The following is a 26,133-nucleotide window of genomic DNA, read 5'->3' as shown; positions in this document are numbered from 1 at the left end:
AATAGGAGAGTGAACAGAGACAGACAACTTGGACAAAAAACACACAAAGCTTATTGTAGACAAAGCAGCAATTTGTGGCAGGTGATTTGCTTTCAGTGGAGTTCAGCTCTCTTCAAATTAGCACCCTGAGTTTCCCAGCCATTGTTTGCTCCTTCAGTTTCCCTTGTTTACAGAGAGATTGTATTGCATTGTTATTCAGCTGCCTGGACACTGATTTCCTCAAGGACATTTTGATTGGTTTTCTAAAATTGTACATAATTTGTATTCATTAACTTGTGATTACAAAAGGAAGAATGGAGGGTGTTGAAAGCAATATTAACAGCTGAATAGCAATATCAAGGTAACCTTTTGTTAAAGTGGTCACTATCCAATCAGAAAGCTTTATGGTAATAAGAAAGGGCTACAGGAGGAGCTCACATTAAAGCAAGAGCAACAGGTATCACACTGCTGTTGTTCCTTTGTATTCCACAGATAGATGCGTGTGTGTGTGTAGCACCTCCATTCAGGTAATATCAGTATAAAGTATCTATATGAATACTTAATTTTTTTTTTTTTACATGTGACGTATAAACTATATATTTGAGGACACTGTACTCATTATTTTGACCAGCTACTAGCGACTATTTTAAAAAGGAACAGTATGTTTAAACTAAGCCGCTCTCAGTTGAGAACAGGATTTTACCTCAGCTGCCCGCCCTGGCTCTCTGTGTTCTTGTTATGGGCTGCAGTTTTCTTGAGCCCAGGTAAGTACACAGACTGAATTACATGAATCTACCTATGCATGTATAAATGGTAAATATGGTGTATTTATCTACTGCATAATACTGTTTTAGAAAAACTAACATTAAGTAAGGCATATTTTTATGGACAGTAATTGAGACCTTCACATCTATTCTCTATTGAAGTCTGCTGAGACATAGAGCTCAGTGGTGTTAGTTTTCCATGTTACCATGGCGCCCGGGCTGTCCAATCAGAGATTACGTTTGGAGATGATTGTTGACTCCCTAATGTTCCTGGGACTCACATATGTGCAACGTTTGTGTGTGTGTGTGTGTGTGTTTTTCCTTTTTTAGGGTGCGGCTCTTATACTGGGCAGCTCTTCTTATTTTGACTGAGAAGTATATTTAAAGTTTATTTTATTTTACTATAGACAAACAGAATTATCTGAAATGTAGTTTATGTACTTTTTCCCACTAAGCACTTACACTTGTGGTCAGAAGTTCACATACACTCATTATGGGTATGAATATCATGGTAATTTGTTTTGGCTTTTTAATGATTTATTTGAACTCTTCTATTTCTGGGTTGTAATGATTATATAGCATGCACCTTTAAGAATTTGTGTTGAGGGGGGGGGATTTCTGTAGCCCACACAGGGTCAAACGTACACATACAGGGTCAAATATATTCATACATTCACTTAAATCTTTTATTAAGTGGTGCTGAAGGCTCTAAAGTGTACTTTAACTAGCAAGGCCAAGCCCTACTAACTTCTCAGTAGTGATCATTATTGACAATGACTGGTGGTTTCTCTTTGCCTACATAAAACATGTTTGGCATCACTCATTGGACTGACAAATATCATGAATTATGAGAAAGTCCAAGGAACTCAATTAAGATCTGAATTTACAGAAATTTGGAAGGTCTCTTGGAGACATTTCTAAACAATTACAGATTCCAGGATCATCAGTTCAAACAATTGTACATAAGTACGAGGTATACAAGTGTGTCATCCAGGGGTGACGCAGCATGAACTGGAAGCTGCTGGAACGCCACTGTCATTTGGCCAGAATGATAAGGTGTGTTTGAAGGAGTAAAGGTGGGGCTTTTAAACCTAAAAACACTATACCAGCTGTCAAGCATGCTGCATCATGCTCTTGGGCTGTTTTGCTGCCAGTGCCATACAATACAGAAAGGGGATGGAGTAATGAAAAATAACCATCTTCAGATTCTTCAACTCAAATCAACAGATGATTGAAACTTCGACAGAAGCATGACAATGTTCCCACACACACATCAAAACTGATTTTGAAATGGATAAAGCAGGCTGAAATCAAGCTTCTGGAACAGCTTTGCCAAAGCCCCGACCTTAACCCTATTGAATATTTGTGGACTATGATTAAAAGCAAAGTCCATTTAAGTTGCCAGGAAACAAACATAAATAGACTACAGATTCTAGATAAAATCACAGATAAATTTTTGGGATTTCATCTAGAAAAAGGGGGGGTTTTTTGCGGGTTTTTGTTTGTTTGTTTGTTTTCACCTTTTGCAGCTAATTCAAAATGTTTGCATACCACAAAAGCCAGTTTTTCTTGTTGAGCTTGAAAATGCTGGCCTTGTGACAGAGCCAATACAATGATGCAAAGCTCTTTGAGATTAGTTTTGCCAAGAACAGCATAGAGTTACTTATTCTCTGAATCTCATTTTTCTTCTGGAGGGCTGCTTTAAAAAAAAATGTAACCAGTGTTAAATATTTCTTAATTTAATTTGTCCAAGTGCTTTTCATATCCCTTTGTGATATTTGGCTAAAACAATTATGTTTTCGTACTCAGCCTTCCTTTAACAAAATATCCTGAATCATTAGATGTGGAGACTGTAAACTGTGGCCCAGTAAGTGTGAAAATAGGATATTTATCACTGACAACAAAAATAAGGATTAGATTAGAATCAGTATGTGTGTAATTAATTTATTTTTACTTACAACTGGCACGGCTGTAATTAAACAGCTAGCCGAAATTTCTTAATTCTTTATTTATTGCAAAACAATAGACATGGAGGAGGCTCTGATGAGAAATCAATCAAATACAGTTGATACACGAGATGATAAAATAATAAGAATATGTAAACATATCTATGTAAACCTTTGGGAATGTAGATATTACTAAGAATAGGGTTTGTTGCAAAGATTCCACAGGAGATGGATAGAGGATGTAGTATGTAAGTTTTGTTCTAGATTGTCAAATATAGATATTATAGATGTTCTGCATTGTTTTTTTTCCCTGTTAAAATTGTTAATATGTCTCTTGGGCAGGTGGAGGGATGGGGAGTAGTGGCAGCCTTGAAAGACAGAGAGTGACCTGGTGTCTTTCCAAAGTTGTGTAGCTGCTGCACAGAATGAAGTAGGGTGATCAGAGCTAACTAGCATATTTTGTACACAATATGGTAATATTTCTGATATGAATCTAGATATAACCTTTTTTTTTTTTTCAAGTGAGTTCTGTGAAGTACTTGGTGTTTGATTCCACAAGTTGGCACCTGATGATGATGATGATGATGATGATGATGATGATGATGATGAAGCTCAGTTCTCATTTAGTTTTTAGGGGTTTTTTGTGTTTTTTTTTTTGAGGAACAGATGTTTATTAGTTCTCAAGATGCAGAAGCAAGATCCGGGACGATAACTGCAAAATTAAGTTTTGACTGGATGGATGATTTGAGTTGCAGATATTCCAGAAAATGTCTGCTTCTCATGCCATTGCCTCTTGATGAAGTAGGAGAATGAGAGCAGGATATTAATTTGAGAAATATGTTGCAGATGTGTGATACATTTTCCATACAGTGTACATCAAATGTTAGAGTAGAAATAGATGGTGCAACCTGTCAGTTATTGTTGCTGTTAATGTTTTGAAACAATGCTGTTTGGGTGTCTGACGGGAGCATGATTGATCTGAAACTAAGATGTCTTTACAGACTCTTTGATCTCTGACTTATCTGATGATTTAAGACGTCTCCATGATGAAAATGATTAAAAACATAGTGCTTCTTGTCCTCTTTTGTTTTTGTTTGATTGTTTTGCGTTTTTGTTTTTTGTTTTTTGTTTGTTTTTTTTGGGGGGGGGGGGGGTTGTCTGTTTAATTCTTGTTGTCTTTTAATTCTTGTTGTCTTGTTTTTCTTGTAGTATTTAGGAATTATACGGTTGGCAGCAGGACGAGTTGAGATAACTGAATATAATTTATTTTTAGAAGATATTGATGTTTTAACAATTGGAATTCAGCCTGTGATGAATAGTGGTAGATTGATCCAATGCTCAAGGTCATCATTTATTATTTTAAGTAGTGGAGTGAAACTGAGTCCAACCAGCATTGACAGCCAAAGGAAGGCATTGATGCCTGAGTATGTGATGTGACCTGTGCATTATGGGATTGGTAGTGTATTGTCTGCTACATTCCAACTGTGACTGTATAGGAGGAGAGAAGATTTATTTCAGTAAATTGAGTAATCAGAGATTTTTTTTGGGGGGGGGGGGATTCAGAAAGCTCTATCGTCTAATGCACTACCTTATGATGTTTATTTAATGTTTGCATTCCTTTGACGCAAGTGTTCTGAATGTTTTAAGATCTGGGATACACGCAAGGCTTGCAGGTGACATCCAAGGGCCCACAGACCATCCGTAAGGCAGAGGGAGAGAGTGTGACCTTGGGATGCAGCTACAAACCAAGCCCTCGTGACACTGGGGAACTTGACATTGAATGGTCTGTGATCAGTCCAGACACCACACAGAAAGATCAAATGGTAAGAAGTAATGTGAGATCGACCCAGACAATGCTATCTATAAAATGCATACAGGATGAATTTATTAAATTGCAGTATTCAGAAGTTTAGTTATTTTATGCCATTTCAAATGTTTGGAAACATTTGGTAATATTTTGGGTCTATGTACCAGTTATTTTTGAGAATATGTTCTTTGGGACAGATTGTTCCAGTTAAAAAAATCTACAGTTAAATAGTTCCACTGTTTGCTTATTATTCGTTAACTCTTTCAGATTTTATTCTTTCATGTTAAAGTTGAGTCATGCCTATATTTTCGCATGTCAATCTGACCGGCTGCAGCACTCAATAAAAAAGACTGGCATGCCCTTCACTGAAGCACATTGAATGTTGTCTCCATTTTCCCATTAAATTATTAGTAAGTCACAAATGCATTTCCAATAATAGCATCTGAAATTGTTAGCAAATGATTTGAACACGAAGGTCCATGAAATGAAAGAGTTCAACATCTCTCCCCATATTCAAACAAAGGTTCTGAATACAGCTAAGCGAGCTTATTAATGTTGCTGTTCCTGTTACTCATCACCACAGCAGATCATCTGTTTGAATCTCTTCCTGCCCTCTACAACCTTACCAGCCACTTGCAAATCTTCTCTCACCACACCCATAAACCTCCTCTTTGGCCTTTTTCTTTTCCTGTCACATGACAGCTCCCGCTTCAACATGCTTATCCCAGCATACCGGGTCTCGTTCCTCTTCACATTTCCAAACCAGCTCAATCTTGCCTCTCTTACTCCGTCCCGCATCTGTCAATCTCACCTGAGCTGTTGCTCTGATATACTCGCTCTTAATCCTGCTTATCATTTTCAGTCCCAATGCAAATCTTTGCAATCTTTAACTCAGCTGTCACCATCTCTGATCCACATAGGAGAGCTGTGTTAACTACCATCTTGTACACCATCCCTTTTGGTAGCCTTTTGTCATTAATCACTCTATTCACCACAAACTGCATGCACCCCTAATTAGGTGTCAAAAAAACCACTTCGCAAAACAATCCCTAAATCTTTTAATGTATTCGGATTTCACATCGTCTTTTTCTATTCTAAATCTCATGTGGTGCACAGTCTAAACTAATGTTCGTTCAAGGAGACTGGAGAGTTGATGAACTCTCACTACCTTTTAATTTCACAGGAATTAGTTGTTTATCCCATTTGCCTTTTAAATTAAACAAGTCATTAGTGTTTAAGACTCGGGAGAACGTTTTTTTCCCCCTTTCATCTCTCCCTATGCAAAGTCGATGCAACGATTGACTAGATCTACTATGTATAATGTACCAATATTAAACACATTGTAAAATTGTGGTCTAAGTCAAAATTGAATGTGATATATTGTAGTTTAACGTATAAAGTAGTAGAGGCTTTGCTCCTAATTGTAAACTAGTAGACCTATTTATGCACATTTCCAGCTTCATGTCTTTATTCTTGTTCTTTACTAGGGGGTGGTTTTTGCATAATTCACAGTTCAAAATAATCATCATTTATCCTCTTCTGGGCTTTGGTACTGATTTTAGTTCTGTCTAAAAAAAGCAGTTTTAGTTTCTGTCTCTTTGAGCCCATTCTTCCTTTTTGCCAGCTTTCTTCTGACTGCCTGACAAAGGTTTGAACAGCTGGCAGATGGAGCTGGATCTAGAACTGTGACTGAAATGATGGATATCTTTTTTGACTGACATCATACATAGCCAAGAGTAGAAAAAATGTGGAGCACATATTGCATGACTTTTGTGTGTGTGTCTTATAGAGGGTACTTTTACTCAGTGACCTCATCACTTTTGCCATGTTTAGTGAAAAAAAAGGAAACATCTGAAAATAAGGAACAAACAATAGGTCCTCTGTAAAGAACTTACAACCAGCTAATGAGCACACAACTCTAATATCTGACCAAAAAGTGTATATAGATATGTTCATGTGTGATCAAACAATTTTTCATTTACAAGTCTTGCAAATGGGAAAAATCCTGTCATCCATATAAAACCAAAACCTGAAAGCATTAATTTTGATTTGTTTCTCTTTTTGATGATGTGCAGATACACTACACTTGGTTCTTGGTTAAATGAGGAAAAAAAATCTAACTGCATTTCCATTTCTTACTAACTAGTTATTATGCCTTTTGGTGCTTGGCAGGTTTTTTTTTTTTTGGTTTTTTTTGCTGCTCCCTGCTGTTGCTGGAAATGAGACTGATGAGTGTTGTGAAACTGAGCCACAGTAAACGTGCTTTAAAAGTAAAACACTGAACTAAAAGAGATTTTTAGAGACCCTCTGAGGCCCAGATTTGGTGGTAATTCAACCAACCACTCATGGTACATTTAATTTAAGAAGACTGCATGTAACATTAACACCATTTCAGTCAATTGCTGAATTACGCTTATATTTGTCTTTATTTTTTCCATCAGCTTGTATCCTATACCAGTGGCACTAAGTACTTCTTTGGTAACCATGCATTTGAAAAAGAGCTCAGCTTTGCTGCTGGTGATCCCTCGATGGGTGACGCTTCACTGTCGATTGCTCTGCTGTCACCTGCTCACACCGCTACCTACCAATGTAAAGTGAAGAAAGCACCTGGAGTGGACATGCACAAGATGTCACTGGTGGTAATGGGTAAGACCAGGCTTTAGGTTGCGTCTCGCTGCATTATTTATGTCCATCACCTTTCCAAAATGCAGTGTTCTTGGTGTTTAGTACTTCAGGAGGCACCTTTTCTATTTAAGACTTGTCATGTCATAGTGTGATTGAGGATGGAGAATGCTAGTGATATGGTGCAACAGAGGCAGGTGATCCTCTGCAGTGACCCCCTAAAGGGAGCAACCAAAAGAAGTAGTAGTAAGAAAAAATTATTCATCTGATGACAAGTGAGTCCCTAAATTTGTGTTAAATGGGCCGATTTGATCTAGTGCTTCAACCATTTAATCTGCAATAAAGTTTCCCTGCTTTGTTAGAACATGCATTTTACTCCTTTTTATAACGCATTACAAAACCGATCGCTTAGAACTCATCATTTTTTAGAGTCCAGTAATCAATTGCGGGATAGTGAATACTTGCATGATTGAATTACACAATCTGAAATGAAGGTTCACTTACTAGCTTTCTCTGGACATCAGTCTTCATCAGTAGATGGAGTTTGCTGAGAATAGGCCGGTGTGTTTGCAATTTTACAAATGGAAATGAATGAACTGAAGGAAGATGGCTTTGTCTAAAACTAATGACACTTCACTAAGAGCCATTTGTCAGTGTACTGAATCTTAAAGTTTGCCAGTTGGGAAAAGGAACTTACTTAGTCAATCTCATCTATTTTGAAGACTGAGCAGTAACTGCGGTGGAGGACAGTCACCTCGCTGCCAGACTTACAGTTGAGTATGGTATTAAATAATGTGTCTCATAATGGAGCAGGTAATTGATACAGTCCAACTCCCTCAGAAGTCCTGTAGAATCTACATCCAAAAGTCTAAACTGAGAGTGTACACCGTATTGTACAACTGTACTGATGAAACATTCTTCAAAAAATACAAGTTTGCAAGCAATCTCGCAGCTAGGTCTCGGGATAGGAAGGAAAAAACATCATTATTGTTTTGCAGTAATGTTTCAATTTAATAAAACATTTTTTTGGGTTTAAAATGACCTGAAGAACATAATCTATCCAACCTGGGACCAAATTACCCACCTATATCTACCACAGCCTGAGTTATTTCTCCAATATTTTCCAAGAAGCATTTAAGTGTTCTAAAATTCGAGATAACATCACCTCCCTCCTCAATGAAACATACACATTGTTAAATAAATATCCATACCACACTCTTATATGTCAGTAGATAACCCATAGCTATTTTCTTGCTGACAGCAACACAAGGCAGTCCTGAGAGCCAGCAATTCATTTTATAGATTAGACTCCTTGTGCGATCGTGTATAGCATAAGTCGTTTGAAAAAAAAATATCTGGAGAAATTGGGGGACAGATTTTTGTAAATCTTCTTTCACTATCTAAATTGTGCAAATGTGCAACATGCTCAGAGTATTGTGTAACATTTTCAGTCTCACCCTAATGGGTAGCAATTTCGACCCTCTCACATCTCTTCACAACAAGATGGCATTGGTGTCTAAATTGTTCAGCCTTGCCATCATTAGCCATCAAGCTTTAACTCCATAAGGATTTGAAACATTAATTTGTCTTGGAGATGTGCTTTTTTAGGGTGATTCATAGATTTTATAGCATATCTGAGTTGGAAAACAAAAACAAGAAAACCCTCTGTATTGTTTGTATATGTGGCAAAACTCAGTCAAAAAGGTTCCCCCTTTTTCATCCTAAAGCTATAAAGCTGTGCTGTTTTATTTCTTTTTCTTTTCCCTTTCCTTTGAAGGGGAAAGAAATAGAATGGAAATGGCAATGGAAAATTATCCATTTGTTGTATGATTTCAGCGAAGCCGTCTGTACCTAAGTGCTGGGTGGAGGGAGGGGAACTGATTGGCAATCCTGTGTCTCTGCACTGCGAGTCTGCAAAAGGCTCCACTCCTTTAAAATACACATGGAGGAGAGAAAGAGCTGGCTCGATCGCTGATGGAGCCGCACAGAGTAAGTGTGACCTCTGCTGATGTCACAATGATACTGCACATCAAAGAGAATACGTGCATGCTCGAGAGTCTATGTATGTGTATATGCGTGTGTTGGAGGTTTGGAGGGGTGGGGGGCAGGTGCCTTGGGACTGAGGCACTGTATCATTTGATGCTGTGTGAGCAAAAACTCAATGAAAATCATTTTCTTTGTGAGCGTCTATTATTTGCTAACTTTGTCACCTTTTTTCCAAAAAAAAATACATTTTTTTTCATTGATTGCTTACATGGCAAAAGTCCTGGGTGGCAATATTTGATAATAACATAAACCCTGAAGTTTTTAAAGCAAGACTATTATAATGGTAGCATTTTACCATGTTACTTGCATTTCTCCACATTAGTTCTCACTCTACAACTAGAAACATTTCCCTGTTCTTCCCAAACATATTTACTGCAAACTACATTGATCAGTGCCTTATATAAGCAGGGAACAACAAACACACTGCTTGCATGCATACGTAATGAATATCTGCTCCAAACCTGCATACTAATGAGCTTCATGTTTTTAGTTTTTTCATGTAGAGATGGCAGTTTGATCAATTTTCATTTGAGCGCCTTATAATGTACAGTATGTATACCCTGAATTAATCTATGCTTGTTGGCACGTGCTCATTTACCCAGACAGTGTGACCGGAGAGCTGAAAATCAGCAACCACTCAGAGAGCTTTGCAGGGATCTACCTTTGTGAAGCAAACAATGCTGTTGGAGTAGAAAGCTGCACGCTGAACCTGAAAGCCAACAAACGTAAGAAAGCACGCTCACACAGACTGCTTGTGTTCACATGCATGACGGATGACGCACACATCAGATCATGAAAGACGTGGATGTTCGAGTTCATCCTCTTAAATCTCCTCTCTTTGTAGCTGTGCCAAAATCTCCTCTTTGCTGTGCTTTTCACACACTGTAACATTAGTGTGACATTCCTTTTATGCTGTCTAACGATGATGGGAGAGGGACGCTTTCCTTGACAAGAAAAACATTTATTCGCTGAAAGTTTTAGCCTTCTGTTTTTCATCGCTAACTTTTTCTGGTGTTAAATCACACAAGTGTAAAGTTATGATAATTCTGCTGCCAGCAGGTCTGCAGACCCTGTTGGCTGTGTACACCGTAAAATATGTGGACTAATTAAATACAAGCAGAAACGCTAACCAATTTTAAGTGAGATGCCTTAAATGAGGGCAATCTATGTACAGTAATACATCTAAACAAGACAGATATGAGGGGTGTAGCAGAGCAGTCTCACAGGCAATGAATCTGTTGACAGTGAGTGCACCAGTGGGAAGTACAGTCTGTGTTACAGCCTGCCAGTACAGATGAGATCATCATTTAGTTTAAGACTCACACAACCATCTGCATCCGTTGGATCCATAGCACGAGTTTCTCTTTGGGCCTTATGATCTTTGGAGCAGGCTCCAATGCATCTCGTCAGGTCCAGAGCCCCTTGAATAAGTGCTTAGATGTTAAGCTTCGAGCAGTGAATCATTCATAGTCATTCATTTTTATTCCAAGTGCAGGCTTCTGTCCTACACAAGAAGTGTCAACCCTTAGGCTCGTGGCCCTCAACCAAGGATTTGCAGCATAATTAGTGGCATATTATGGAATAAATGCAGGTAGAAACAGTATAAAACTAGCAGTTTTTAACTGCCAGGAAATATATTATTATACATTCATGCTTTTACATCCAAGTCTCAGGAAACCTACATGTAGTTTTCATTGGACTATTGGCAATGGGGATATAATTTAAAGCACAACTGTGTTCTCCAGTAAACTTGAGATCAAAAATTTCCTGATCTGATAACAGCACTCAAAATCTGACAGGCATTGATGTCCCAGCATGATCTGACAATGTTTCAGTGTGCAATAATGAAACATCCATGATATGGCTTTGAGGTGTTTTGGGCCCATTGTCCTGCTGCAATATGAATCCTTCTCCACAAAGAGTGCCAACCACAGGCTGATGCATGCCACGTAGCATATCTCTATGAAAACTGGAGTGGTACTTCTTCTTGGTCAGGGTGAAAGTAAAATCACCCTACTATCATTCACTGTGAGCTTGATACACTGCAGTATCATTCTTTCCCCTGTTTGTCTCCTTTCACACACCTGTCTGCTAACACTACAAATCTCAAGCATCCACCATAAAATCCGGATATATTTCATCCCACACCAGGAGTTGTTTCTCCTCCTGAGAGGTGGACTGCTACTTAATGTATTGATCTTTGGATGGTGTGCTTACTTTCGGTGTGCCTGATCATGCTTTGAATACAACTGTTGCACTTTCTGCAAAGGATTCTTGAGTACCATGCACCGTCACCTTAGAAACCTTCCGCTTATCCATTATTTGCCACAGAGAGAGAGCCCTTCTGTGTTTAGAATAATAATTTGACTTGACTTTTTCTTAGCTATGCTAAAATACTGCTACAGTTAAACAGAGTCAGCAATATTCTGCTGGAAACCCAAGGGATTGCCATGTTTATAACAGGTGAGCGATGGCTGTAAGTTAATTTACTTGAAAAAGCTTCTCATGAGTATATCAAGTATATCAGCCAAGCACTTTGCATGTGTTAGTGTGTGAAAGGAGAGATGTGTTGGAAAGCATTTTGTAGAGCAGGAGTGATATGCAAGTTCAAACCATTTACTCAAGAAAATCAGAAATTCATAAACCATTTTCAAGTACAGACAGACACAGACAGAGTGAGGCCCATAAGTAATTGGATAACATCACAGTTTAGCCTCTGGTGTACAGAGGCACAGTTCAAATCAATCAAGATGTGACTGAACTGTAGACTTTCCGCTTGGAAAGGGGTTTAACAAAAGTATGACAATTAACTGTTTAGGAATTACAGTTTTTATACTTTTATTTCTTTGGAACAAGATGTTAAAACAGAACTTCAGGATGAATAATTTTATGTTCTTCATACTTATTTTGCAGCTCCAAACAGAGCTGCTGTGATAGTTGGCACCATTGTTGGTTCCCTGCTCCTCATCTTTATCTTCCTGGTCTTTGTTGTGCTTCTGTACTGGAAGTTGAGCAGCAGACGTCGCTATGAGAAGGAATTTTCCAATGACATCAGGTACAGTGCAGATGCAGCAGTGCATTTTAAGATGATGATGATGGGCAGATAACTTACTTTCCTAAACTTCAGCTTCTATTAGTGCTGAATTTTACCAGCGTGCTGTGAACATTTGGATAGTACATTGTGTGATGTACGTTTTGTTTTTTTTTTAATCAAAACCATGACACCAACGGCAGAGCTTTAACAGGCAGAGAGGCAATTAAACTGTAAGATATTAAACAACACACATCAAAGCCATTCAGATAAGAATAGAATATAAATCCCAGATATCAATTAAAACCAAACAAGAAACATGCAAATACAACAAAAGTATAGGGGGGGAAAATGACATGACACTCCATGTGGTAACATATCTCTTCTCCACCAGAGCTTTTTTAAAAAAAAAAAAATGTTATGATTCTTTTTTTTGTAATTTAAGTGTTTATCGAAGTTATGCATAAAATAAAATGTACAGTATTTGATGGCTTCCTTTGTTCTAAGACTCATAGACAGTAGTCTGGATGACCGCCATCACTTCAAGTACTTTTCCTTCACGCAGATATGAAAACAAGAGAAAGAAAAGGAACAAACAGAACACAACACACAAACAAAGAAACATGTGTACAGATAGATACAGTTTGTAACTATATACATCCAGAGACATGGCAATTGAAAAGCCAACACACTCAGTAGCAGATGGTGACATAGCATTAGTACATGTTATTATAGAAAACAAACAAAATAAACAAACATTTAAACAACCATTCCTTCAATGATGAATATCAGCGATATCAGGCCTTATAGAACTCGTATATAGCGGAGCCATTTTCCCCAGTGTTTTACAAATTTCTCATACTCAAAATTCACTAAAAAAGCAATCTTTTCCATCTTATAAATCTCAAAAGTTACATCAAAGTTACATCAGTCCAGCTATTTAATGTTGCTGGATCCTGTGTTAGCCACCTTTTGGTCAGTGCCTTTTTACTTGCAGCTAGCAGCACACCAAGTAAGTATTTATCTATACCCTTTATATCTGAGGGTACATACCCTAAAAATATGGAGTTGAAATCAAAGGGTAAATATGTACTAAATATGTTTTGCATCACTTTATGGACTTCTCTCCAGTAGTTCTTAATATTCTTACAATCCCAAAATATATGATAGTGGTGTGCTGTTTCGTAGCCACAGTTTCTCCAACATTCACAACTTCCATCATCATAATTCCTTCCACATATGTGATTTTGTACTTTTCCAATATAAAGAACAAATGTTTTGGCATTCCTCTTCTGTAATTGCCAGACCTCCATCTTTCTTCTATCTTTCCTTTATATACTTTGTTGAATAATTGCTGAGATCATGAAGACTTTTGTATATTTGTGAGATTACACCTTTCTTAATATCGGACTTATAAGCATTTACAAAGAGTTGGATAAATGCCCTCGCTGGCTATTTGGTTTTTAATGTTTCGAGTATAGAACTTTCTTAACTGTAAGTATCTATAGTGATCTTGGTTTTCTAAATGAAACGTTTGCTTTAAAGTTTGGAAACTCATAATTTCATCTTCCTTTACAATATCACATATCGATGTAATTCCTTTATCTATCCAGTTTTTAAAACTAGGGTCTATTTGATTTGGTGTGAATTCCGAATCATATGCACACCATTTTAATATTTTTATATCCTTCTCCAGCTTATTTTCCTTTACCACCATTTTCCAAACCCCTAGTGTGGCCTTTACCCAAGGATTTCTTATTTTGGAAATGGAGTCCTGTAGATTTCTATCTGCTAGAACTGCCTGCATATGCATATTGGTTATTGTTTTGCATTCAATTTCCTTCCATGCCGCTACATATGAGGGATCGCACCAGTGCAACACTGCCCTGATCATTGCTGAAGTATAGTATTTTTTTAAACATGGTAGGCCCCAGCCGCCGTACTCTTTGGGCAGTTGCAATGTTTTGTATCGTATTCTGGGTCATTTCCCTTGTCATATAAATCTAGAGATCGTTTTATCCCATTCAATAGAATCTTTTTGATTGATCTGGAGTGGGAGGGTCTGAAACAAATATAAACATCTTGGTAAAACATTAATTTTGATGGTTTCTATTCTAGAGCTTATGCTCAGACATGGGATATGATTCCATTTTGTAAGGTCGTCTTTGACTCTTTGATATAAATGGTTGTAATTTTTGTCATATAGTTTTTTTTTGTATCTTTAGTAAGTGTTACCTTCAGGTATTTAATTGAGTCTGTGTTTCATTTCAGTGGATGTGCTTGTTTGAGCTTTTCAGATGGACTATAATTGTAGGGAAGGGCCTCAGTTTTACTTAGATTCAATTTATATCCTGTTATTCGGCCAGTGTTTTTAAGACAGTTCATTACCTCCGGCAGAGACTCCTCAGGTGTTTTTAGGAATAAGAGAACATCATCGGCATAGCATGCTACTTTATGTTCCACCTCATTTATTGTAACACCCACGATTTTTCTGTTTTGCCTTATATATTGGGCTAGTGGCTCCAGAAATATAGCAAAGAGAAGAGGAGACCAGGCACAGCCTTGTCTCACTCCCCTCTCCAATGTTAGAGGTTGACCATTAATCCTAAACCTTGCAGTCGGGTTATCATACAATGCAAAATGTTATGATTCAATTCCTGTTCTCCACATTCATCACTACAATGCCGATTTTTTTTTCCCAACACCTTAAATTAAGGTGTACACATGCTGACCTTATAACTTTTAAAACATACAGAACGGCAGGGGATACCACAAGTGTCTGGAGCAGTTTCTCAGATCTGTCTTTGAAATATCCTCCACGCTACACCATTAAATTTTTATTTATTTTTTTAAATAGCAAACTTTAATGCTCAATCTTTTGCAATTTTGTATTTGTGATTTAGTAGCTTAGGGGACTACATATTCAATTGTGTTCTGCAGCCTTTTGTAATTATAATTTAGAGAGCTTTAATTTTGGAAGGAATGTCAGACTTCCTATTTGATATAGAGAAAGCCTGACAAAGTGCAAGGTAATGTGATTTAAAAGTACTGTTTTACTACTAAAATAAAAACAGAGAAACATGTGGAACATGGTTGCATTTTTCAAGCAAAAGCTTTTAAAATAATATTCTTTGCTTCATGGAGGATCAGTACATAAGATCACCGACTTCTGCACCCTAATTATAGCTTAGGGTAAAGACTAGAAACAAAAATTTTATTCCATTGATTGCCTTTTTTTTGTGGCAGATCATAAATGGATAGCTATTGAAAGAAAAAAAATGTTATAGCAGTGAGTACTGGTGTATATAATGTTTAAATCCCCAGTACGCCAAACACAATTTGTCTGTAAGCACACAGATATTTTACTGAGTGAGAGAAAAATCAGGCACAGTCCACTAGATGTGGTGTGACAGCTTCTTTTCTGTTCTTATATTTGAGACAGGTGGCCCAGCTTGCGCCCAGCTTTGCGAATGCCAGTTTTAAGGGGAATTTTGGTAGATGTGAATTCTTTCTAACACAAAAGGATGTATTTTAGCCCAAAGTCTGATCAAGGTTTATGTAAACATATGTGTTATTTTAGATATCACCACTGTTAGAGGTTATATTTTGTAGGTAATATACAATCCACAGAATTGCATTAAGGTTTGGACAGTCAAAACACAAAAATTGTCTTCAGCAAATCCCAAGGTCTCCAGTGGGGGTAAGATCCAGACTCCATGGTGGTAAAATCCATGTATGAAAATAATGCTTTCTGAATCACTCATTCACAATTTCACCTCAGCGAATCCAAATTCGGGGGGGTAAAACAAACCACAACTTGACGTAGAACTGTTTTCATGGGTGACAGTCGTGCGTTTGGCCCATTTCTGCACAACCTGCTGGATTTCTTTACTTTTTTGCTTTTATCTTACCTGATAGCCTAAAGGCTTTCGGGTAGAAAGCCCCGAAGGCTAACTTCCCCCGCTATTAGCGTCAGTCAATCCTACCTCCAAATACATCATTTCACTGGCTTGAAAAGATTTTGTAAAACTTTGCCATCCTCTGTAACTCTCTGCAGATTTCAAAAGCAGAGGATGTTCAAAGTGCATAATGTAAGGCAGTATTAAACACTGGCATGTAAACCATCTAAAAGCACTTTTAAAGAAAAGCAAATTATTTAAAGAAAAATAAAATGTGTCCCACAAATATTGAAATAAATATGCAGAGAATGGAGTTCAATACATCCATCCATTTTTTGCTTATCCATTCAGTGTCATTCATACTCCTGTTTAGAATCATCTAACCCTATTGACTGCATGTATTTAGATAGTGGGAAGAAGCCTGAGTACTCAGAGAGAGCCAGTGCAGATACAGGAAAAAATGTGAACTCCACACAGAAAGGCCTCAGCCAGATGGTGGATTCAAACCCAGAACCTTATTGCTGTGAGGCAACAGCCTGGAAAATGCTTGCTAAGATTTTTCTCAGCATATTGTCCAATATATTGAAGGATACGCTAATTTCCCTGTCTACAACATTTTAGTGGGATTCAAATCTGGACTTAAACCCGGCCATTCCATAACCCTCCATTCCTTCTTTCTAAGACCTTCCTTGGTGGACTTCTTAGCCTGTTTTGGATCATTATCCTAAGGTCCAGCTCCAGCTTTTGGACAGATGGCCTCACATCATCTTTAAGCAGTCTTTGATGATGCAGAATTCATGGCTAAATCAATGACTGCAAGCTGTCTGTTCCCTGAGGCAACAGAACAACTCCAAATCATAACAGCAACATGCTTCACAGTTTGTACAAAGTCCCTTTCCAGAAAAGCTGCCTTTGGTCTGCGTCAAACATGTCTGCTGTTTAAAATACTTTGGAGCTATTTTTAAATCCCATGAAAGACTCACAGGCATCAACAATGTCTTTACGCAAGGCCTTAGAGAGCTCTTCAGATCTTGGCACGATGACACCATATACCTCAGCAGCAGAGAGAACACCATGCCCTTGATGTCAGAGGTTTAAATAAGACAGGTAACTCTCTTCTAACGCGTTTACATTTCAAATACATCAACCATGCACAGGATGTATGTATTTTTTCACATTATTACCTATGTAATTCCTGTTACATTTTCTTGGGGGGGTTTTTTTGTACTTTGGCAGGAATGTTCAAAAAAGGCTTTGATGTCACTTCTGGTAGGCCAGACCATACAGTTTTCAACAGTATGGTTGGAAATGGGGGCAAGTTTTGAAAGTTTTAATCCAAATCTTGTTTGTTGTCGCTACCTCTAATTTTCCCATTAATTACATTTTTTAACCTATAGTAGACCTCTGCAAATTGCGAATCCTCTCATTTTTTAGCCTTTTTTTGTGAAAATATTTTCATGGTTTAAAAATCCACATGTGAGAAAATCCAATTTGTTCATTTCTGGGTCATTATTTTTAGTGGAGTTTTCTCCCCTGCCCCTGGAACAGTGAAAACTGTGTAACTAGTTAAAAAGGGCATGTGGGACACCAAGCGCAGTGCTACTCTAGGGGCAACGTTCTGCAGATGACCTCATGTTCTGACATCTCTGAAAGGATTTCTCCTGTTGCAAATAAACATTGTCTCACCAAAAAGACAAAAAAAAAGAAAGAAAGAAAGAAATGTTGGAGTTGTGGTTCATATGCAGTTGAAAACAGCCCACATGCTTTCAAAGTAGACATTGAAACGAGTGCAGTGTCAGTGTGGGAGGACAGTGTTGTGCACAGGAGACAGAAGCACTTCAAGCCACAATACTTATACACGGTTTTCCATATCTGTGACATACTGAGGTTCAACACGTTTCACATGAACAAGTCATCAGAGAGAAATGCTAATAGATGGAAAATGGCAAAGCTCTAATAACTTGAGTGATGACAACTATAGTTAATGTCAAATCCACTGGGTACTTGAGTTTTCTGGATAAAAAGTAAAGAAAGCAGCTTGAAAAGTTCAGATTAGTCACAGGGAGAATCATATGAATTAAAATAGTGACTCAGCTCTCCATCATGGCCAAAACATGGGAGATGTAGCATTTCACACTGAATCAAAGCACTGGGAGCACTGCTGCTGGACAGATACTTATGACTACAGTGATCCTATAACTGAGGATGAAATTGGTAGATTGAACAGTGTGACTTAAACTTGAAAGCAACAGTTGCTTATTTAGACATCAAGCAAATATCACGCAAAACCGTCATGCATTTGGAGTCAATCTACCTGACAAAAATACACGTCAACCTATTTATCGGCCTGCAGGGGGCTGAAGCCTGTCCAAGTTGACTCATTTGATCCAGGCTTAACATAAATAATCCTAGATGAAATAATCCAGGCTTCAGTGTGTAAAGCAGTGTTACATTAATTACAGCAGCTATAAAGAAGTCATTTTAAAAAGAAACAAACCCTTTGTATAAAGATTTTTTTTTTTAAAACATCAAAAAATATTATAATTATACATTATTATGCAGGAAGAATGAAAATGAATAGAAGCACAGAAGAAAACAATAGGTATGAATCCATTAATAACTTGCAGCTAATTCTGTATGCAGGTTAACAGTTTTCAAATCAGCCTTTATATAAATTATGAGCGAAATGGTTTCACTAGTAGAATAAAGTAGGTGTGGGAATACCTTGGAAATAAGATACTAATTAGAGTTTAATTAAACTAGTACACATTCAGGTCAGGGCAGTTTTTTTTCCCCTCATAGGATGCTACACCCAACACACACAAGAGCCAAACTTGCCCAATTTTTCCATTTCTGCTAAACCAGGATAAGTTTATTCCCTTTACCGACAAAAACATGAGTCCTTGGCTGGCACAGGAGAGAAGAAAATTCCGAATTCGATAGGTGTAGGATGTTTTCTTTGACAGAAAAGCAGATTCCAGCTGGTATTTCAAAGTTACATAAATGCAGAATGCAAAGTAGCTAAGCTTGGAAGCTGGCAGTGTTGACGAGGAGAGATTGTATGCTTCTGTATGCTGTTGTCAGTGTTTGCTGGTTGAAACCACCACCAGAGTGAATGTTATGCTTTAGTAGAAGAGGAGAAAGTTAAAGCAAGGTCTGCTGTGAAAGTAGGGACCCCTGGGAAGAGCCTCCAAACAGGCAAAAACAACAAAGATCTCTGCTTTTACCTACAGGGAAACATTATTTTGCTCGGTAAATAGTGTATGTCCAGTGTGTGTGTGTGTGTGTGTGTGTGTGTGTGTGTGTGTGTGTGTGTGTGTGTGTGTGTGTGTGTGTGTGTAACAAATATATAGAAGGCAACTAAAAAATAAGACTGCTATTTTTCATAAATACCACAATGTGTTTAAAGTGGGCTGTACTAAAACACTTTACATTTTTATCCCATTATTTCTTCCAAAATGTTTTCATTCCTTTTATTTTTGATGAATGCAGAGATATAACTGTTCATATCCTTCACAATAAGCATAACCCAAACCACTGACAGTAATGTAGGTTACATTACTACTTTAGCCACTAACCTTATAAGCCTAAACAAATGTTGAGGAGATTAAAAAGCTAGTATTTGCAGCATTGCCTCTTATATATTTTAACGCTGATATTTCAAACTGAAACAACACACTGAGCTTGCCAGTGTTTCCAAATAGAAATAAATCAATTTAGGATCCCAGCACAAAAACTGTTCAGTAATAATGCTAACAGCCCTCCTTTCCAGAGCACTGCATTTGCTAAATCCAATGGCAATATTATTGTTCTGTTCTGATAAGAGAGGAGCCTTCATGTGCAGTGTTTTGTTCTTTGTAGCTGCTGCTACACTGGAGCTGGTTAATCTATGGCTCGATGTGCTTGCTCTTGTAAAACTACTGACATACTAAACATATTGGAATATGACAATTCTGATATGTTAAAAGCCTTCAAGGTTAAATACAAAAGCTGTAGAACATTCCAACATAGACATCTATAGTTTTTCGTTCCATGTTGGTTTTTGAGCTATGATATGCAGACTGCTCCAAAGTCTACACTTGCTGTTCTATCCATCTGTTTTGAAAGTACAGCCAGACCAACAACTTGTGTTGATTTGTTTTGGGCCAGCAAAAAAGCCAGTATTTAATGATTCTAGTGGAGTATTGGTTTGGACTTTATTATTGTTCACAGGTGGTCCTTTCTGAAGGAAATAATGTCTGAAAGTTCATTTGATGCAGTGGCTTTCCCCTTTGAACGTAAAGTTAGTGAGAATTTGGTTGGATGGGGGCATATTCGCCCAAATAATAAGCTTATCTTGAAAATAAAGCTAGATTCATACTATGAAAGCTTAGCAGTTAAAGTGGATCTACAATCCATGCATCCATTCATTCTCTGCCAATTCTCTAATTCAGTGTTGCAGGAGGGCTGGAGCCTATATCAGCTGCCGCTGGGTAAGAAGCAAGGCAAGGCAAGGCAAGTTTATTTGTATAGCACAATTTAACAACAAGGTGATTCAAAGTGCTTTACAGAGACATTAGAAACAAGAACAAATAAAAAGCATGATTTAAAATTGATTAAAACAAGCAAATAAACTAACTAACTAATTAACAAACAAACAAACAACAGTATATAAAATCAAAACAGATAAAATCAGAACAGTAGATAAAATCAGTAGTTAAATGTAAGTTTTGAAATTTAAGCTTAAAGTGTGGATTTGGTGCTTTATTCAAATGCAGCTGAGAACAGGTGAGTCTTCAACCTGGATTTAAATAAACTGAGTGTTTCAGCTGATCTGAGGCTTTCTGGGAGTTTGTTCCAGATATAAGGAGCATAAAAGCTGAATGCAGCTTCTCCGTGTCTGGTTCTGACTCTGGGAACTGATAAAAGACCGGATCCAGATGACCTGAGGGATCTGGATGGTTCATACTGGGTCAGGAGGTCATTGATGTATTTTGGTCCTAAACCATTCAGAGCTTTATAGGCCAGCATCAGAACTTTAAAGTCTATCCTCTGACGGACAGGCAGCCAGTGTAAGGACCTCAGAGCTGGACTGATGTGGTCCACTTTTTTGGTCTTAGTGAGGACTCGAGCAGCAGAGTTCTGAATGAGCTGTAGTTGTCTGACTGATTTTTTAGGTAGACCTGTAAAGATGCTGTTACAGTAATCAAGCCTACTAAAGATGAATGCATGGACTAGTTTTTCCAGGTCCTGTTGAGACATCACATCTTTTATCCTTGATATATTCTTGAGGTGATAGTAAGCTGACTTTGTTATTGTCTTAATGTGTTTTTCTAAGTTTAGGTCTGCATCCATCACTACACCCAAATTTCTCGCCTGGTTTGTGGTTTTTAGATGTATAGATTGAAGTTCTCTGGTGACCTGTAATCGTTTTTCTTTGGCGCCAAAGACTATTACCTCAGTTTTGTTTTTGTTTAGCTGGAGAAAATTGTGGCACAACCAGTCATTGATTTCCTCAATGCATTTACCAAGAGCCTGTACAGGGCCTCGGTCTCCTGGTGACATTGTGATATATATTTGTGTGTCATCTGCATAGCTGTGATAGTTTATTTTGTTGTTGTTTATAATCTGTGCCAGTGGGAGCATGTAGATGTTAAACAGAAGGGGTCCCAAGATGGAACCTTGGGGAACTCCACATGTGATACTTGTCTGCTCAGATGTGAAGTTACCTATTGATACAAAGTATTTCCTGTTTTCTACGTATGTTTTGAACCAGTTTAGTACAGTTCCTGAAAGACCTGACCAGTTCTCCAGTCGTTTGAGTAATATGTTGTGGTCAACTGTATCAAATGCTGCACTGAGATCCAGTAAAACTAAGACTGACATTTTTCCACTGTCTGTATTCAGACATATGTCATTGAACACTTTGGTCAGAGCGGTTTCAGTGCTGTGATTCTGTCTAAAACCTGACTGGAAGGCATCGTAGCAGTTATTCTGTTTTAAGAAGTAACTGAGCTGTTGAGAAACTGCTTTTTCAATGATCTTACTTAAAAACGGGAGATTTGAGATCGGCCTGTAGTTGTTCATTTGTGTCTTGTCAAGATTGTCCTTTTTCAGTATAGGTTTGATTACAGCAGTTTTTAGTGATTCTGGAAACACACCTGATAATAAAGAAAAGTTGACGATCTGTAACAGGTCTGACTCTAAAGTCTTTGAGACCTTTTTGAAAAAACTTGTTGGCAGGACATCTAAACAGCAGGAGGAGGAGTTCAGTTGACCTAAGATGTCCTCCAGGGGACAAGCAGGGGAAAGGCACTCTGAAGTCAGAGTACCCAGAGAGAACCTCCCCTATACAGCCAGAAAATATTTTACAAACAGTATTTTTTGTAAAAGCCAGATTGCTTATTTGTTGCCAGTTAGAGGACTCTTATAACTCTCTTCTGTTTTGGACTAATTACAGTAACAAACCAAACATGTTAAACTGTAACTTCAAATAGATTTTAGTATTTCAGTTCAAATAATCACCCGTTTTTGCCCAGCTTCTGCATTTACTGTCTGTAGAGATGCTCCTTTAACTCCCTCTATTCCACTTTTATGTCAAACAGGGAGGACGCGCCACCTCCTGACAGCCGCCCCGTCAGCCGTCACACAAGCCAGAGCGCCAGTCAGCTCCCACAGGTCACTTACTGCCCGGTTGATGGCACTGAGGTGATGTCGTTGAATGAGGGACTCAGCCACACTCCTTCCAGCACCAGCCATGGACACAGGCCGGTCAAACACACACCAGCAGAGTATAACAGCAAATATGGATATGCAGTGTGACACTCAGAGCGAGCTCAATTAAAGAGAAGTTTCAGGACAGTTTGAAAACTTGAAACTGAAAATGTGCAATAGTGGCAGTCCTGCCGAGACTTTAATTAACTAAATTCAAAGCTATGCACTGTGAGCAGTCTATGATAACATTGTTCAATGTGATTGCTTTAAGATAATCTTAGTAAAAGGAAGTTCTGTTATTTGATTGGCTTGGATATATTAGATTGTATCCTTCAACATTTAGGTGGATGTCTATAAAGCAGATCATCAAAATATGTAGCTATAAAAAAGCATTAATTCAAGAAATTCACTCTACTGTGGAATTTGGAGATTGACGTTTGGGTGTTTTGTGACGCAATTTTGCAATAAAAAAATGAAAAGAATCCAGTCTCAAATTTAAACCAAAAGAAATATTTATTCATGATAGATCTCATTTGGAAATACTCAACCATCCAAAAAATGTACACGAGTAAGTACTTATTTTTTTCTGAGGATGAACTGACAGGAGTTGAAATATTAATAGCCACATGCAATGGGTTCTTGTCCACTACAAAAAACAAAACCAAAACAAAAGAAAAAAGTGACTACAGCTGATGTCCCCCAAACCCCTTATTCCAGACAAAAAGGAGGCTTCCTGTGTGTCCCCGTTACACAGTGGTAGGACTTTGTGTTTTCCAGGGCATTTGGCCTTTGGAACAATTCACATCTTAGACGGTTACATGTTTAGAATCTAAACATTTTGGCATCCTCTGCTCCATAAGCCTTTGTGAACCAGCCAGAGCTGATGTGCTCAGTGTTTGCACTTTACTTCCAAAGGTTTTTGTTAAGTTGGTTCAAGCTGTAATGACTGACTTGTGTTTTTGACCTATTTGCAGCAAGAAAGCAGTCTTCATTATAAACATCTACATACATTCAAATTTTAGCAAAGCCTTTTTTATTGGTTGTGTGCTGAATCAATACAATACCAAGCATGACCTCATTCACTGCTGCTGCTATTTTTAGATCACCCTGTGTGGGTCCTGTTCTATCCCCTTCCACTCTAACTCACACTAGGTCTCCCACATTGTGTCAAAATGGCAACCATTCAGCTTAAGAGTGCGCAGCCCCATGATGTCAGGAACGCATATGGCTGAACTGATGTGCTGCCTCTGGGCTTGAAAACTGCTAACTCCTAACTGCAATCTGCCCAGCGACGGAGACCTAACTCTTACCACCAGTGATGGCTGGGAAGTTGGGTTAGTTGGATACAGTCACATCCCTACTTTCTGCACAATTTGAGATCCATGGTAAAACTACAGAAGCAGACATTGTGAGAATAAAATTAATAAAAGCAGCAGCACTTTAAGTGGCCCACGGGTGCACAAGTACATGACCCTGAAGGAGTCCTTGATGTTTAGCGACAGAGTCAACTGCCTTTCAATGTCCGCATATATCAACATGGTAATTTTTTGGAAAATGAGAAGACTGAAGTGAAAGCCTTTCATTAAACTGTAGATCGTGTTCCATAACAACTGAACCCTTTAAAAGAAAGAATTGCCAAGGTCAAATATTTCAAAAACTATTAATACCTGTAAAATACTAGATTCAGAAAGCTGCCTGGTACATTTGTGCTGTCAATAGAAAAACTGATGCCAGCACACTGTGGTGTAAATAGCTATAAATCGTGTATGGCAGGAAGAAATGAGTGGAAATAAATGGAAACACTAAGCACCGCAACCCTAGAAAATCACAAAGCGATTAAGTACATCTTCTGTGGTTTAACGTCTATAGCACACACAGTTTTTCTTCAGATTAAAACACTGATATTAGTCTGCACAACACGAAAATAATTTTCACACAGGAACATTTAAATTAAGGGGGATACAATCCCATCACCTGATCAACTCTTTAGAAAACAGTAAGGCAAGGTAGAAAAATCACAAATCAATTAAATCCTGTGCAGACACTGAAATACAGCTAAATTTGGCTTTAAATAATAATAATGATAATAAAAAAAATTCTTGGTCCAGTTTAAAAAAAAAAGAAAGAAAAGAAGCATGATTCTGTGCAAGAAAAATCACATGAAAGTTTTCCCTTTCGTATCCATCTGACTGACGACTGACTTGTAGACTGTGTATGGCATTGTGTTGGCTATAAAAAAAAAAGAAAAAGAAAAACACATCCAGTGAGTTCATCCAGCGGCCATTTAGGACATAAATGCCTCACCCTCTTGTTTTCGGGGGCTCAAGCTCCTCTTTTAGTGAAGTATTTTTGAGCATGGCAATGTTCTTGAGTGGCTGAAGTTGAGGTTCAGTAAGCAACACCCATTCTTCAAAGGCACCATACTGTACATTGGTCTGTGTGTGCGTGCGTGTGCGTGTTTATGTGGGCCACATGTGAGCACATGCATACATGGAGAAGTAAAATCAGTCAACAAAGTCGATTCCCTCCACTGGTGTCAGCCCACAAGGCATCACCATGACAACTAAGGCAAAATCTTTCAACATAAAAAAACACAGCATCTTTTTCTTTTTTTTTTCTTATTTTAGGTTTTCGGATCAGATTCTTTGCTTAAAATCAACTCCCCACAATAATCATTAGTAATGATGATAATCTCTATTCAATAAATTATCTATACTGTACAATTATTTCACCTCGCGTAGACCTGCAAAAAAAGGGGGGCCTTTTTTTTTTTTTTTTCAAAGTAAAGCTATCAGCAGTCAGTTTCTGCTGTGTCCTCAGTCCTCAGTAAAGTCTCTGCAGAGCACACAGAGGCTGACAGACAGCAAGCCATTTTTTCCTTTTTTCCCCTGTACAGAAATTAAACAGGACATCCAGCAAAGACAAAAGCTGATGCATAATTGAAGATAAACAGAGTAGAAACACTCGCTGAAAAATGAGTATCCAGCAAAACAACAAAAAAAGTTCTTTGTTGGTTTTTTTGTTTTGTTTTTTTTCCCCTTGTGTTATTTTCCTGGAGAGACTGAGTAATTTTCTCTGAGAACAGTAGATAGAAGATGGTTCCTGATTTAAAGGGAGCCAGACCAGCAACATCTGAGCCTTACTGCACTCCTTCTTCATCCACATAAGTTGAAGGAAACCATCCAATCTGTAACATGAAACAGTAATTATCAGACACACACAGTATTTTACATCAACCAGTATAAACAAAAGATGTTAATTGGGTTCATTTATATGCTTTTTTTGTTTTGTTTACATGCTGTGAATCCATTGGATGTGCACCACGACTACATTAGGCCGAGAGCTC

The 26,133-nt window shown here is 37.9% G+C and overlaps 2 protein-coding genes across 8 annotated transcripts in view; one reads left to right on the top strand and one right to left on the bottom strand.

Annotated features, from left to right (window-relative positions):
* Positions 1-640: 640 nt before the first annotated feature.
* Positions 641-25,574, top strand: vsig8a (V-set and immunoglobulin domain containing 8a; the record flags this gene model as incomplete). The annotated part of the gene is made up of 7 exons (XM_080862284.1): positions 641-743; positions 4,337-4,512; positions 6,938-7,142; positions 8,955-9,107; positions 9,767-9,889; positions 12,078-12,219; positions 22,679-25,574. The coding sequence occupies 7 exons, from the start codon at positions 641-643 to the stop codon at positions 22,893-22,895; spliced, it is 1,119 nt and encodes a 372-aa protein (XP_080718410.1). The 3' UTR covers positions 22,896-25,574.
* The window catches only part of vav2 (vav 2 guanine nucleotide exchange factor), a 196,877-nt gene continuing 194,025 nt past the window's right edge, over positions 23,282-26,133 (bottom strand). For all 7 annotated transcript variants that reach the window (XM_080861482.1, XM_080861484.1, XM_080861483.1 and 4 more), the window contains one exon: positions 23,282-25,974. In XM_080861482.1, the coding sequence (XP_080717608.1) occupies positions 25,927-25,974 (48 nt within the window). In that variant the 3' untranslated portion in view covers positions 23,282-25,926. The remainder of the gene's footprint in view (positions 25,975-26,133) is intronic.

Source organism: Rhamphochromis sp. 'chilingali', assembly GCF_963969265.1.
Source record: "Rhamphochromis sp. 'chilingali' genome assembly, chromosome: 2".
Taxonomy (NCBI): Eukaryota; Metazoa; Chordata; class Actinopteri; order Cichliformes; family Cichlidae; genus Rhamphochromis; species Rhamphochromis sp. 'chilingali'.
This window is presented reverse-complemented; position numbering and strand designations above follow the sequence as displayed.